This window comes from Mastigoproctus giganteus, chromosome 7, assembly GCF_048544385.1.
Source record: "Mastigoproctus giganteus isolate SK-2022 chromosome 7, ASM4854438v1, whole genome shotgun sequence".
Classification (NCBI taxonomy): domain Eukaryota; kingdom Metazoa; phylum Arthropoda; class Arachnida; order Uropygi; family Thelyphonidae; genus Mastigoproctus; species Mastigoproctus giganteus.
In genome coordinates, this window is record NC_143581.1 from 153,898,945 (window position 1) to 153,914,148 (window position 15,204).

Genomic DNA, 15,204 nt, shown 5'->3' on the forward strand with positions numbered 1-15,204 from the left:
TCCGTATAGGCCTAGCTATAATTTTAAATTCGGTATCTTTAAAGAATCTGTTAAGCTGTTTGTGCCATTGTTCAACATATGGGACAGAAATAAAGTATTTTTTGATATTACTATTGTTGATTGGTGCAGTATTTTGTATCCTATCCTTAGCTTGTACCCTAATTCGATTTATTGTGTAAATGGGATAACCCCTGTTCAAGAATCTGCTAGTTAATATTTGTATTTCTGAGTCTAAAGCAGAATCCGTCGTTGAATATTTATAGGCATTTAGAAATTGATTAAAGATAATCGATCTTTTGTAGGTGAACGGGTGGTAGCTATTATAATGTAGAAGCATACCGGTGTTTGTGGGTTTTCGATAGATGCTAAATTGTATTTTGTTCGAGTCCCGGGTAAGCGTGAAATTTAGAAAGTTTAATGACTTAGTATCCGTATCTTCCCTTTCCAATGTAAATTTGAGTCTAGAATGAATATTGTTAAACGAATGTAAAATATCTTGGATAGTACTACTATCGGTAATAACTAGAACATCGTCTAAATACCTCCCATAGTATGTGATACGGGGACGAAAAGGTGTCAAATGTATCTGCTCAATCGTTGAGAGATAGATCTCTGACATTAAGCCACTCAGGCTCAAACCCATTGGTAATCCAAAAATTTGTTTGTACACCTTGTCTCGAAAGGTGATGTAGTTAGCCTCAACTAATAGTTTAATTAAGTGAAAAATCTCCTTTATAGGCAGCTTCGTATAATTAATCGGTGTCGAGTTTTTATTTAACATATCCCAAATAATATCTAATGTGTATTCAACGTTTACATTCGTATATAATGATGTAACATCTAATGAGAATAAATTGTCATTGTCGCCGAGTCTACAGTCTTTAAGATTATTAAATAATGTATCGTAATTCTTAATCCCAAATTGTATAACCTGTCTAAAAGGTTTTATAATGTTATATACATGTGTGGCTAAGGCTGAAAATGCCGAGTTCCTGTAGGAAACAATAGGTCGAATCGGAAATCCAGGCTTGTGTAATTTTACCTGACCAAAAAGTGCAGGAATATTGTATGTTCTGGACTTCAATTCCTTCAACTGAACCATAGTAATGTAGTCGTTTTTACGATATGTGGTTAACGTTTTATTGTATTGATTTACCAAATTGGTAAACAGTGTCGGGTCCACTTCACAATAAGTGGAGCTATCAGATACAACTGAATCTAACTTATTAATATAATCATGTTTATCTAGTATTACCACTGTATCTCCTTTATCTGCCCTCTGTATAATAATGTCCTTATTTTCACGAAGTTCTCGTAAAGCTGAACTGTCATGTGTATTCAATTTAGGAAGTCGTGTTTCTTTTATGTTATTCACTACTTGGTTAACTTGTTGAATAAATACATCTTTTTGTGGAACACTACGAAGTTCAAAATCAATTACGCATTGTTTTTTTGGCAGCTTTCGAGGTGGTAAATTATAATTTAATCCTTTGGATAAAAGTGAAATCTGGTCCTGCGATAGTGTACACGAGGAAAGATTTGTAACCTGTTGATGTGTCGGTTCGTTGGATACTGGGTGAGGGGGTGTTCGTGAACTAGCCGACATATTCTGTGGTAGTGCGTTATGTGTCTGTGGGGGGGATGTCACCCAACTCGTGTGAACTTGGTCGCAAGCTCGCGACAATGTGTTAGAATTCGTATGAACGTGTCTTGAACTATTCGATAATGTTTGCAACTTATTAACGTGTCTGTTTTTTATTTCTGAGGCTTGTGCTTCCCGTCGCAAATCTATGGAGGTCTTCAATACAGACCAATCGTTCGGATGTAGATAATTTTTTAATTTATCGCGAAGCTTCCTAACCTGGGAAAGGTATTTTTGTTTATCCGAATATCGAGATTTTAAGGCAAGCTTAACAATATTACGTGATGTCGCCAGTGATAGTTGTTTTATGCCTGAAATTTTTTGATTTAAATTCACCCTGGCAAACTTCGGAACGATGTTGTTTTGAAGGCAATATTTTAGGAAAGAAATATGGTAACTTTGGGCCGAGTACCTTAGTGTAGATTTAATGTAATTTTGTACCAAGCCATTCAAAAAACTGTACCGCAATGACTCCCATTGATTTTGAATTGTGTTAAATTGATTATTTAATTATTTATAATTTACTTTAATTATTTATATTTTACTTTAATGTACCGGTAAGTTGTCGATTTTTTCGTTTTTTCCGTTTTAATTTCTGGAGGGTATCATACGGAAGTGTTCCACGTACTATATTGAGGTAAACTCCTCTTATTAATTTACTAATTAACTAATAGCATAACCCCTCCTCCCTTCGTATCCAGTCTATCCTTTCTATAGACGTTGTATTCCTCAAATTCCAGTTCTGCATTCCTTATATCTGTGTGACACCAAGTCTCTGATATTCCAACAATATCTGCCTTTGATGTTTTTAGCAATACCTCAAATTCATCAAATTTATTTACTAAACTCCTAGCATTGGTGTACACGCAAGTATACATGCACCTATTTCTATTCTTAGCTAACCCATGTGTTTACTTGTACCGCAATGACTCCCAGCAGTCTCTGAAATATCCTGAATCTTGTTTTTCAGGCTTCTGCTCATTCCAATAGAAGCAGTGCAAGAATCTCTTTCACCTCTGCCAGTGGCTACTGTTAATCTATGTTGTAGGCCTAATGACTTGAATGAGTACAACGAACAATTGTACAGAGAAATAGAGTGGGCTAGTAAATCAGAATGTCTTATAATGGGAGATTTTAAATTCCCAGATATTGACTGGAACTTGTAGACTAATCACTTGCACACTAGCAAGATTTATGTGGATTTATTGGATGATTGTTTTCTGCAACATCATGTTTGAGAGGCAACCAGAAGGGTAATACTCTTGATCTGGTTATCAGTGATCATTCGTGTATTAAGAATTTGCAGATAAAGGAACCACTAGGTGGCAGTGATCACAGTGTACTGATGTGGGATTTACTTAAAGATATAATTACCATCAGGGGTAAAGGCAAGGGTTTTTGCTTCCATAAAGGTGACTACAGTGGGACCAACTGATGATGTTACCAACAGGAAATTCTAGGTGGGAAGCATCCAAGGAATTAATCGTGGAAGCTACTAGACGTTTCATACCGATTAAGAAATATTGTTTAAGGTTTAGACCCAAATGGTTGTCAAATTAACTAATGAGACTCGTGGCAGAGAAGAAAAATGCATAGGATGCATATAAATTATCATGCGACACAGAAGCCTAAGGCAGATATAAGCTAGTCTGTAATCAAGTCACAAAGGAGATTAGGCAAGCAAAGGCAGATTAAAAGAAATCTTTGGCAAAGGATGCTAAGAAAAACAGCGAGGATTTCTTTACTTATATAAACTCTAAAAGAAAGGGGATGAATCAGATTGGTCCACTTGATATCAATGGTTCAACTGTTGATGATCCTGCTCAGATAATAAACAAACTGAATGAGTATTTTGCATCTACATTCACACATGATGTTATTAAAGAAGGAAGATGCCAGGTTATCAAACTGTAGCAGAATGCTTAATGATTTTGTAATAACCGAGAGCAAATGGGAGGAGAAATTGTTGAAGTTAAACATAAGAAAGGCTCCTGGGGGTGGATAGGATCTATCCAGTTATATTAAAGGAGGCAGCAAAGGAACTAAGCAAACCCTTAGCTATAATTATGAGAGCCTCCTTGGACTCAGGGGAGGTCCACATGGACTGGGGGTTGTGGAAATGTATTGCCAATTCACAAATGGAGATCGAAGGGTGACACGAGTAATTACAGGCCAGTTAGTTTAATTTCTGTTCTGGGTAAAATAATGGAGTCACTGGTTAAAGATGCATTACAGGATCATCTAGACACGACTGCAGCAATAATTCGGCCACAACATGGGTTTGTTAAGGTAAAGTCTTGTCTGACAAATTTGATTGGATACTATGATGTGGTTACACAGGAACTGGATGCAAAAAATAATTTTGATATCATATACTTGAATTTCAGGAAAGCTTTTGACACTGTTGCACATGGAAGACTACTGTACAGATTGGAGCAGAATGGTATTAAAGGTAAGTTTCTACAATGGATAAAAGGATGGTTGAGTGGGAGAAGGCAGAGGGTGATAATCAATGGGTGTTGCTCTTCGTGGACTAATGTTATTAGTGGAGTTCCACAGTGTTTGGTGTTGGGCCCACTGTCGTTTTGTGTATTTATCAATGATATTGATGAATGTATATCAGGCTTAGTGTCAAAGTTTGCAGATGATACAAAGGTTGGCAGGGTTGTTAATGACAGTAATGGCAGTGTGCTACTGCAAGCGGATCTAGAAAATTTAGGCAGATGGGCTGAGAAGTGGCAACTGAAGTTTAACATTGACAAATGCAAAGTACTGCATATGGGTAGAAGTAACCCCAGAAGAACGTACCAACTGTGTTATACTACACTTAGGGTGGTAGAAAACGAAAAAGACCTGGGAGTGATTGTGCAGTCAGATATGAAGTTTTCCGAGCAATGCAGACAGGCTGCAAGAGCAGGTCATGGGGTTTTGTCAATAATATACAGGAATTTTGCTAGCAGGGAAAAGGAAGTGATTATCCCTGTGTATAAGGCAATGGTTAGGCCATGCCTTGAGTCCTGCGTACAGGTCTGGAGGCCTCATTTTAGGAAGGATGTAGATTTTCTTGAACATGTACAGAGAAGGGCAACAAGATTGGTGAGGGGAGTGACGAGATCCTCTTATCAAGAAAGGCTTAAGGTCTGAAAATTGCAGCGGCTGGAGACTAGGCACCTGCGAGGTGATCTGATTGAGGTGTATGGGGTTTTGTCAATGATATACAGGAATTTTGCTAGCAGGGAAAAAGGAGGTGATTATCCCAATTGTATAAGGCAATGGTTGAATGGGTTGAGCACGCTGAATTCTGAGGGGATTCTTCCACTTGCTCAGATTACGAACCTAAGGGGGCATAAATTCAAATTGAGGAAAGACAGTTGTAGAATATATGTGTGGAAATTTGCCTTTAACCAGCGGATGGTTAATTGCTGGAACAAACTTCCATCTGTCGCTGTGGAAGTTGATAGCTTAAATAAATTCAAGGAGGAACTGGACAAACATTTAGTGGGAATGGTTGTGTGAATTTTTTTTTTTTTTTTTTGGCTTATGCTACATAAGCTCATGCACTTGCTTTCTTGCATCACATGCCTCTATTACTATTATTAACCACTGTTATGAATGAATGAAGGTCTGTCTGTTGTGTTTTTCACTTCTCTCTCTCTTTAAATTACAAGTGTTATGAGTTTTAAGCTGGATATACCAAAGAAATTTTGTATTATTAATAATGGATGATGTACAGAAGAGAAACTGAATTGTATGGGGATGCCTCATGTCACTATTTAAGGACTATCAACACTATGTGTTCTTGATGTGAAACGCATCCAGTGTTACTGCAAATTTTGATTTCCAGTGTGGGCATTTTTTTATATGCATTACATCATTCTTTCATCAGCATTGTATATCTGTGTGCAACTCTCCTATGTTATTTGTGATTTGAATTTTCCGCTGATGAATATTGTATTACTTCTAGTGCATACAAGTAGGAAATGAGTAAGTATGTATAAGTACAAGTAATATTTTATGTTAAGTTGTTAATTTGTGCTTGTTTAAAGACTTTTGGAATAGTGTAAAGGGTGTACAAGTTGTAATATAAACTGCTTTTGAAAGCAATATTATGCTGCATTAAACATATTTGCATGAGATGTTTTAACTATAACATTAAAAATATATATATATATACTGTTATGTGTGGTTATACAAGGAGTGGTACAAAAGTAATGCCTCCTATTTTATGACTCAGAAAATTTAATTCTTACAACTATGCCTTTTACATCAACTAATCCTCAATCATTAATAAACACACTGTTATTTTTCCGCAAAGTCCCCATTTTCTGTGTACTTCCGCCATCCCTGAGTCAGATGCTGTATTCCAATCCTGCAAAAGTACTTACTCTTCCTCCAGAGGGCTTCACAGATTCTTTCATCTGTGTGCAAAATGGGTCCTACAGAGTGCAACCTTAAGCAGGCTGACAAGGTGATAGTCAGAAGGTGCAAAATCTGGGCTATGAGAAATAACAGTGAACCCCAGTTTTGCAATGGCCTCCATTGTGCACAGATTGGTGTGGGGTTGTATGTTGTCGTAGCAAAGAAGAAGAACCTCATTAAGGTTTTTGTCCGGTCGAACTCTACGGATTCAGACCTTCAACATTTCCACATATCAATCTGAGTTGCTTGTGGTGCCATGCTCAAAGAAGTCCACAAGCAAGACCCCATCTTTGTCTCGAAACATTGTCGCCTTGACTTTACCGAGAGAAGGATGTCTTTTGAACTTCTTGTGTGGTGCCACTCCATCGACTGTCTCTTTGTTTCAGGGTCATAATGGCAGGCCTGGGTTTCGTCACCTGTGACTATGCGTGAAAGACTCTCCTTCACTCTTGTAGTGCTGGAGGAGTTCCATACAGATGACTTCCCAGGTTTCTTTGTGCTCATGTGTCAGCATTTTCAGGACCCACCAGGTACAAACCTTGTAGCAAAGTTCCTTTATGATGATTATCACAGCAGGTTTTCCTATACCTACTGCATCGCACAATTCGCATGTTGTGATGCAGCAGTCCTCTGATCAGCATATCAATCCGGCTCTTGTGGTCTGTTATCACTGACATTACTGGCCGGCCACTTCAGGGCTTGTCAACAATGTCACTTTCCCCACTCTTAAAGAGTCTTACCCAACGTCTAAACGTACTCACACCTACAGTATTGTCACCATAAACATTTTTGAGAAACATATGGATTTCGATAGGCTTCACTTCTTCCTTGGTATGTATATCTGTAACATTCACCAATTTGAACTATTTGTGTGCTGCACTCACAAGACTGATCACAGCACCACTCAGTATGGTGAAACTAGAGACCTCTAGTGACCACTCAGTGACAAATGAAATGATCTACAGCACCACATTTGAAAGCAAAGAATTGGGAGGCATCACTTTTGTATCGGTCCTCATAAAATGTTGTGGTTTATTACCACTACTTAAGTAGTGAAATCTCAAGCTGTGTTGTGTTGTTTGGTTTTTGGGAGCATTAGCAACTAAGGCCATATTGCTCCGGGAATATGCGGTGGTCATTCCCTGACCTTTCCGCATGCTCCGTATTTGGTGGTCACAGGCTCGAACCCCTGTCTAATCAAGAAGCATCTGCTGCGCACTGCTGCTCCTGCCCACCTGGCTACGGAGGCGCCGAAATCTCAAGCATTACAGCAGGCAGTTTATTCTAACCTTTTATGCCTTCCCCCATCACTTAAACATATTTAATGTGGATTAAACATTCACATTTTTGTTTGGTTAATATTTTAATAGCTTTTTACTTTCTGTGGATTTATGGAGTGGTGCAATAAATTTTAAACCTGTTAGGACCTGTATAGTGATTAGTGGTGACTGAACCTTTTACTCAACTGCCTGAGTCAGACTGCATTCTGAGCTATATAAGTTGAGACTGGTGAAAGCATCAAGTGACAAAGTTAAATAGTTATCAGTTTTGAAAATTGTTTGAGCATATAGAAGAGGCTGTTCCAAGAGAAGCTTTTCTTACAACAATGTGTTCCTTGTGAAAGAACACATGCTCACATAGGGATACCAAACTTGTGAGAAAGCAGCTCTCTAAAACTGTAGCAGTCCTAAAGTTGCTGTGGTTATGGAAGTGACCAGGATGGGCACTGTTACTTGGACATAACTGCAAAATTTCCTTAGTCCACAACTCAACACCGATAAAAGTGCCATTACAAGATTCCAGCAAGATGGTGCTTCCACTCATTTTAACCTGGACATGTGTAGTTTGTGTTCATCAAGGAAACTACATATAAAAGACTTAGTTCCAAAAGACTTTTAGAAATCCAAGAAGGTTAAGTCAACTGACTTAGCCCTCTTGTATTTCTTGCTATGAGAGCTTTGTGTAAGGCATTATCTGTGTGCTCCCAAGAAACTACACTCACAAACTGAAGATAAAGATTACTCAATCAATGTAGAATGTGAATAAGAAATGGTTATTAGATTTTTGAACAGAACTCTAATACATTATAAAAGAAATGCACAGATAGCAGCTATCAAACTTAGGGATGTACTGCCTTTTGGTACATGTTTCACATTTCTGCTTTCAATAAAACCATAGTTGTGAATTTCATAATCACCCTCTGTATCAAATTTACCACTTATTTTGCATGGGGATGTGAACTACATATAGTCACTTATATCTTTTTAAAAAGAAATTTAAAAGCCATGAGATGTCTTACTTCTGAAGCAGAAATTCTGCAATTTCTCTGGTTGGCAATAATTTCTTGTATTCTGTTGCACCACTCTTTAAGATGATTTGAGAGATCACTTCTAGAAAAGAAAATACAAATGATACAATAAATTCACACAAATTTCATAGTAAAACTTGATATTTAGTTCATTCAAATAGAATAACAAACTATTTTCTTTTATAGTGAATGTCAATAAACACTTCAAAGAATTCCTATTAATCTAATATTCAGGGCACCTTAAATGTAGATCTGAAAAGTAAAAGCAGGCTACCGAGGGATCTGGTAATATACATATTGAGAATGCTAGCTTTCAGCCAGAAGGAGATCATTGTGTGATTGGTCAGACAGAGATGAACAGCCATACTACTGATGATTTTGCACCATCAAGGTGATTTGGATGATGATTTGATTACCTCTCAAAATGAGAAAAAAATCAGAGGAGAAGAAATTGGTACGGACCCCCAAAAAAGGGAAGATTTCTGAAGAGATAGATGGATTTGTTAGTCAATCTCAGAGAGGCTTCGAGCAAAATTTATTTGAAGAGCAAGCTGGACTTCCGAAGGTGATAGAAGGTATTCTATTGCACCGGGGACATTTAGATAAAGCAATAATTTAGTTAGGATTGGAAAACTCTAACCTTAAGGATAGAGTAGTTTGCATGGAAAGGATGTTGGAGTTGCATCAGCCCCAGATATGTGGTATGGCCTCTATGATGGAGGCACAAACACAGGAGATGGAGAATCTGACCTATGGCAATGTACTACAAAAGGGGTTAAGGGAATTCTAGAATGTCCAACAGAAGAATAGTGGGGCCAGTGAAGAAAGTTGCAGCAAATCAAAAGATTGATGCTTTGGTTATGAGCATAGGATGATTCTGATCTCAAGGCAATTAAGGACTTGCAGACTGCCATAACGAAAGTAATGACAGGAATGCTCAGATCGGTGCAAGTAAATAATTCGCCCTAATGCTGAAATGAGAATTGTATTGGAATTGGCTAATGCTAAAGATGTGGAGGAAATTAAGAAAAAAGAGGATAAGGCGACCTAGTCCTAGATAATTGTTTATGATGTGGATAAAGAGGAGTTTATGGAGGAACACCTTCAAAGAAATCTTATGCAAATAAACATTTGTAGAACTGAGATGGAGAGAGAAGTAGTGATTAAATTTCAGAGCATTAATAGAGGGCACACAGGTAGAAATTAGGTTGTGGAGGTGTAGTCTTGTTTGTTTTGAGTTTTTGAAGAAACAAGGTTGGGTGTATATATGCCTTTGGTCCTACAGACTGGATGTTTTTTTATTTGATTACAATGTATTATAACTGTGAACCGTTTGGGCACACTGCAAAGACTTGTACTCGTCAAGAACCAATTTGTAGCCATTGTGCAAAGAGCGGCCATGGGTATCGTAACAGTCACTGTATGCAAAAACTTCCTGTATGTGCTAATTGTAGGGCATGTGATGTAGTGCAAATCATTCAGCGAGATAGAACCTGCCCTGCATGCAAGGGAACTAGTAATAGCCAGAACATGTACAGTTAATGTTCACGATGGCAAAATTTCTAGAAACCAATTACATAACAGTTACAATGATTTGTACGGAAACTGTGAGAACGACAATTTAATGCAGGAAAATTCTGTTACTAAGGGTGAATTGCGGGTAATACAGATTAATGGGCAGAGGTCTAAAACTGTGATGGTCTAAAAGCTTATGTGGATAGATGGATTATGGGCGGCAATAATTGTCTTTAATGATTATTTACGTGTTAGTTTTACATGAGTATACTTTGAAAGCAACTGTTTCTATTTGTGTGGAAACTGAGTCTCTGCATTGAAAAAGAGCTGGTGGTAATTGTGCAGTCAGATATGAAGTTTTCTGAACAGTGCAGACGGGCTGCCAGGGCAGGTCATGCAGTCTTGTCAATGATATATAGGAATTTTGCTAGCAGGGACGGAGGTGATTATCCCAAAGGGTTGCTGTTACCAAGATAGGCTTGGGTTCTGCAAATTGCAACATCTGGAAACTAAGCACCTGCAAGGTGATATGATACAGGTGTATAATGCCTTTAGCATTGAGCAAGCTCAATGCCAATGGGATTCTTCCTCTTGCTCAGATTCCGCACCTGAAGGGGCATAAATTCTAATTGAGTTGAATAGTTGTAGAATAGATGTGTGGAAATTTGTCTTTAGCCAGCAGGTGGTTGATTGCTGGAACAAACTTCCATCTGTCATTGTGGGAGTTGACAGCTTAAATAAATTCAATGCTGAACTTAAACAAACCTTTGGAGTGATTTTTTTTTTTTTTTTTTTTTTTGATTTGGTAGTTGTTGGCGCATCGGCTTCTGTGGCCATATTGCACCTCCCAAGGTTTTTGCAGTACTTTGATCCAAGCCCGAAGCGGGAATCGAACCCGCGACCTTTGGGTTGCCGGGCAGGTACTTTACCCACTCGGCTAGCCCGGTCGGCCGTATTTGGAGTGAATGGACAGGTGAAACGGGAAGGGTTTTTTTTTTTTTTTTTTTTGGCTAATGCTACATAAGCTTGCTTTTGTAGCATCATATGCCTCTACTAATGCCAATGCTATGCTAAGAATATGCTCTTGTGTTCGCTAGCCTGGATGATCCATATTTAGTGGTGGTGCTACCTTTGTAACAAGCATTACAGTTTGGTAGGCATTTAATAAGATATATTATATTGTTTGTCACAGATATTGTATTTATATGTCTCTTTATAATTGCTAAAGCAGGTCCCTAGTTTTTTGTATGAGGAAAAGACCAGTATGATGCCTATAAAGACGTTACGTAGTTGCCGTGAAAGTTGGCTATGGTATGGGAGTGTAACTTTGGTGTATTTGGACTAATAATAATTATTATCAGTCCTATTAATGTGAGGGGTTATTAATTTTATTTCTTACAGCTAATACAGTATTTTGGATTAATTGTTTGGGGTATTTTCTGGCTATGAAAGCTTTTGTTAAATATTGTTGTTGTATCTGTTTTATCTTCCTGTGAATAACTGTATTTAATAGCATTGTGGATTTGGTTGTATAATACAGATTTTTTTTTGTACTTAAGGGTGGTGAGAATAAAAGTAAAATTTTCCTGTGTCTTTTTTCTATATACTCGTGTCCTGGGTTTTTTTTTTTTACCAGATTTATATATGGTTAAGTTTAAAAAGTTAATTCTATGATTTTCCTCTAGTTCTAAGATGTATTTTAATCTACTGTGCACAGAATTAAATTGTAAAAGTTGTAAAGGTGTGTAAAAGTTTACCGATAATCAACCCATTGCCAATTAACAATATGTCATCTGATTATCATATAAATAACTTAATCTCTGGAGGCAACGGTTTGAGTATTTGATTTTCTACAGCCGCTAAATAAATTTCAGAAAGCAGGGTTCGAATACCTAATCCCATTGGGAGCCCGTAAACTTGTTCATAAATTGCTTTTCAGAAATTTATAAACAAGTCTCGCTCTAACTAGGATGGTGGTTAATTCTATAATATTATTCATGTTATGGGTCATATGATCTTTAAGAGTGGGGTTTCTGTAGTGTGTAATCAACATTAACATTATAGTGATATGTGAGACGTGAGCATTAGCTGATTTATCTGATATGTTAATGATATTAATTTGGTCAAACACTTGATTGGTGTTGTACACTCTAAATTCTGAAAATTCCATTAACAGTGAGAACATTTTAACGAGGAATGATGATAGATTAGCGAACACTGGTTTTTTATATGAGGTTATACGTCATAACGGATGGCCTATTTTGTGTAATTTGACAGCCCCAAATTTATTTCTTTATTGGCTCTAAGTTGTCTTAAGGAGATTGTGTATGTATTATCGATTTTGTATGTGTCTTTGTCTGAAAGAATTTCTCAAATTTTCTTTGTGTATGCGGACTTATTCAAAATCAAAATTACAGTGGTGTCTCCTTTGTCTGCTTTTTGAATGACAACATCAGTGTCTTTACCGAGTTTGTGGTGATTTGCTCACTGTTGTATGTGTTGGGATGTGTTCTAATATGCAAGTTAATGATGTTATTTGTTTTGCATTACCACTGTAATTTTAGACAACAAACAAAATCCTAAACGCTAGATTACTGGCAAAACTTTCACCAATATGGTGCCAACACATCTCAGATTTCCATGTGTTTAATGTGATGCATCCTGGGGGTTAAAGATACTATAAATGACTACCTTCTGCTTATATCACATAACCGATGACAACATCGAAAGTCTCACGTTTAGGCTCTTGATTTTTGACACTCCACCCTAGTCCTACTTTATGTGCAGTTTCCTTTTACAGACGACAACTGGGGGAAAAGCAGTGCACTTTTTCTTCCTCAGAGCATGTTCTTATTTAATTTAATGTAGTTAACTTTTTACGAATTTAAAACCCTAATCACGGATCTCAGAGGTAAGTACAGTAAACCCCCGCTATTTGCGGTATCTGTATTCACGGTTTCGCGGTCGCTGATTTAATATAAAATGAAACCTAAAAGTGCCATGAACATTTTCTGCCATAAAAAAAACATGGGCGTGGCTAAAATTATCTTCACCAGTCAAAACAGTGTTCGGTGGGTGGGGGGAGAGGGGTCACAAAATCACGAGCGTGGATGCTTCTCGTTAATCCTTGTTCAATATGTGTTATGCTCTTGTCATGGAAGGTTTCGTCGTTTGCTTTTAATTTATATGCTTATAAATTGAATAAATTTATCAATTTATATGCTACAAAAGTGATAAATCTACCGTTTTGCGATGTAAAACAGACTTTTTCGAGTGTGTTAATGGAAGAAAGTGACTTTATTGTGGACAAATTAATTCAAACCCGTACAAAAATATGGCTACGAATAACAAGAGAAATGTAAAAAGATCAAAGAAGGTGATGACATAGCGAATAAAATTGAGTTATTAGATAAAATTTCTAATGGTGAAAGTGTCTCCTCAGTGGCAAAACATTATAAAATCAATGAGTCAACGGTACGATCAATCAAGAAATCGGAAGAAAAAATCCACCGTAGTGTCTGTGAAAACGTGCTAATTGCTTCAAAAATTTGCTCTGTAACTCATGATGTTAAATTAGAAAAAAATAGAAAAGGCTTTAAATCTGTGGATAGAAGACCGAACTCAAAATAAAATTCCATTAAGTTCACTCATCATTCGTGAAAAGGCAAAACTCTTTTATCAACACTTTAACGAAACTGGTGATAGCACTGGCGGGATAAGTTTTTTAGCTAGAAAAGGCGCTGGTTTGAAATTTCTAATAAATATTACATTTAATATTAAATTGTCTCTTATTTTCATTTCGATGCCATATGCTTGCATTTCACTATGTACTGTCTATGTACATAGTCATATTATGAACGCACATATAAAACATACATAGACAAAATATTATACTAGTTTTTCTTATATATTTCATACTTCGGAACAGAACCCCTTTATTACTATGGGAACTATAACTCAGTATTCGCATTTTCGGTATTCGCGGCATTTCTCAGGAACGTAACCCCTGCTATTCGCGGGGGTTTACTGTACTGAAATAATAAACATTTTCTGAAAATTTGATGAGTAAATAGACAGTACTTCAAGCCTTAGCTGTATAATTATATAACTATATATATATCAGAGAAAAGATAAAATAGCATACAATATCATATTGAATGAAATTTTTTATTTTTTCTCTACTATTCCTTTAAAACCCACAAAAATTACAGCAAAATCCAATATTCTCCAATGTAAGACTTTACATTTTTCTGCATTAAATTATAGCTGTTACTTTTCTGTCCAAATTTTGAAACCTATCCAAGTCATCCTCAGGGAGTGCTGCTCAGAACTGATTATTAACCACTCAGCACCTTAAAGTCAACTGCATATTTTTACATTGCACCCGCTTCACACTGATGAAGAGATAGATACTATATTCCTTTACAAGAATGCAAAATTTCTTTTCTTCTTTTCTTTGATCGGATTACTGTTTCAAACCTTATGATGTCAACATTTGCTCAGATCGTATCAGTGAAATTATTCTTGTAGGGATGAAATCCTTTATTCCACATCCCACCTTAAAATCTCATCCTTTAGCTGAACCTTGGTTTTCCAATAAATGTGTTAAGGCTGTTCAAGAGAAGAATGCTGTATATCATAATTGGCTTGTTGCAAATTTCCAGGGTCATTTTCTGCCTACACCAAAGCTCGCAACAATTTTAAAGCAGTTATCAGTCCAAACTAGATTGTCGTGTTTTTTGCTTGTTTGTTATTTGGTTTTTAGGAGCATTAGCAACTAAGGCCATATTGCTGCAGGGATATGCAGTGGTCACAGGCTCGAATCCCGCTCTAATCAAGGAGCGTGTGCCACACACTGCTGCACCTGGCTACGGAGGCGCCCAGTAGAATGTTGTTGCTTGGTTTTAGGAGCATTAGCAACTAAGGCCATATTGCTCCGGGGATATGAGGTGGTCATTCCCTAACCTTTCCGCATCCTCCGTATTTGGTGGTCACGGGCTCGAACCCCGGTCTAATCAAGAAGTGCTACGTACTGCTGCTCCTGCCCACCTGGCTACAGAGGCGCCTAAGAGTAGAAAACTTGCTTCTTGTCCAAATGGAAGCCGAGTATTCTGCTCTCTTGCCAATCTCTTTTCCTACCTCTGTAAAAACCAGATGGTTCTATTGCCACTTCAGCCAAAGATAAAGCTGACCTGCTAGCATCCTATTTTTCTTCCATCTCGTGTATTGATGATCTTGGTAAACTACCTCCAACATTCCCAGTACACTCCATTCAATGCCTTCTGTAGTCTTCTTTCGAAAGGATGTCAGAAGGATTTTG

The 15,204-nt window shown here is 37.3% G+C and overlaps 1 protein-coding gene across 1 annotated transcript in view; it reads right to left on the reverse strand.

The window, feature by feature from the left end:
* The window catches only part of LOC150083269 (uncharacterized), a 215,629-nt gene that overhangs the window by 20,096 nt on the left and 180,329 nt on the right, over positions 1-15,204 (reverse strand). The window contains exon 14 of the mRNA XM_090377141.1: positions 8,361-8,451. Within this exon, the coding sequence (XP_090233267.1) occupies positions 8,361-8,451 (91 nt within the window). The remainder of the gene's footprint in view (positions 1-8,360; positions 8,452-15,204) is intronic.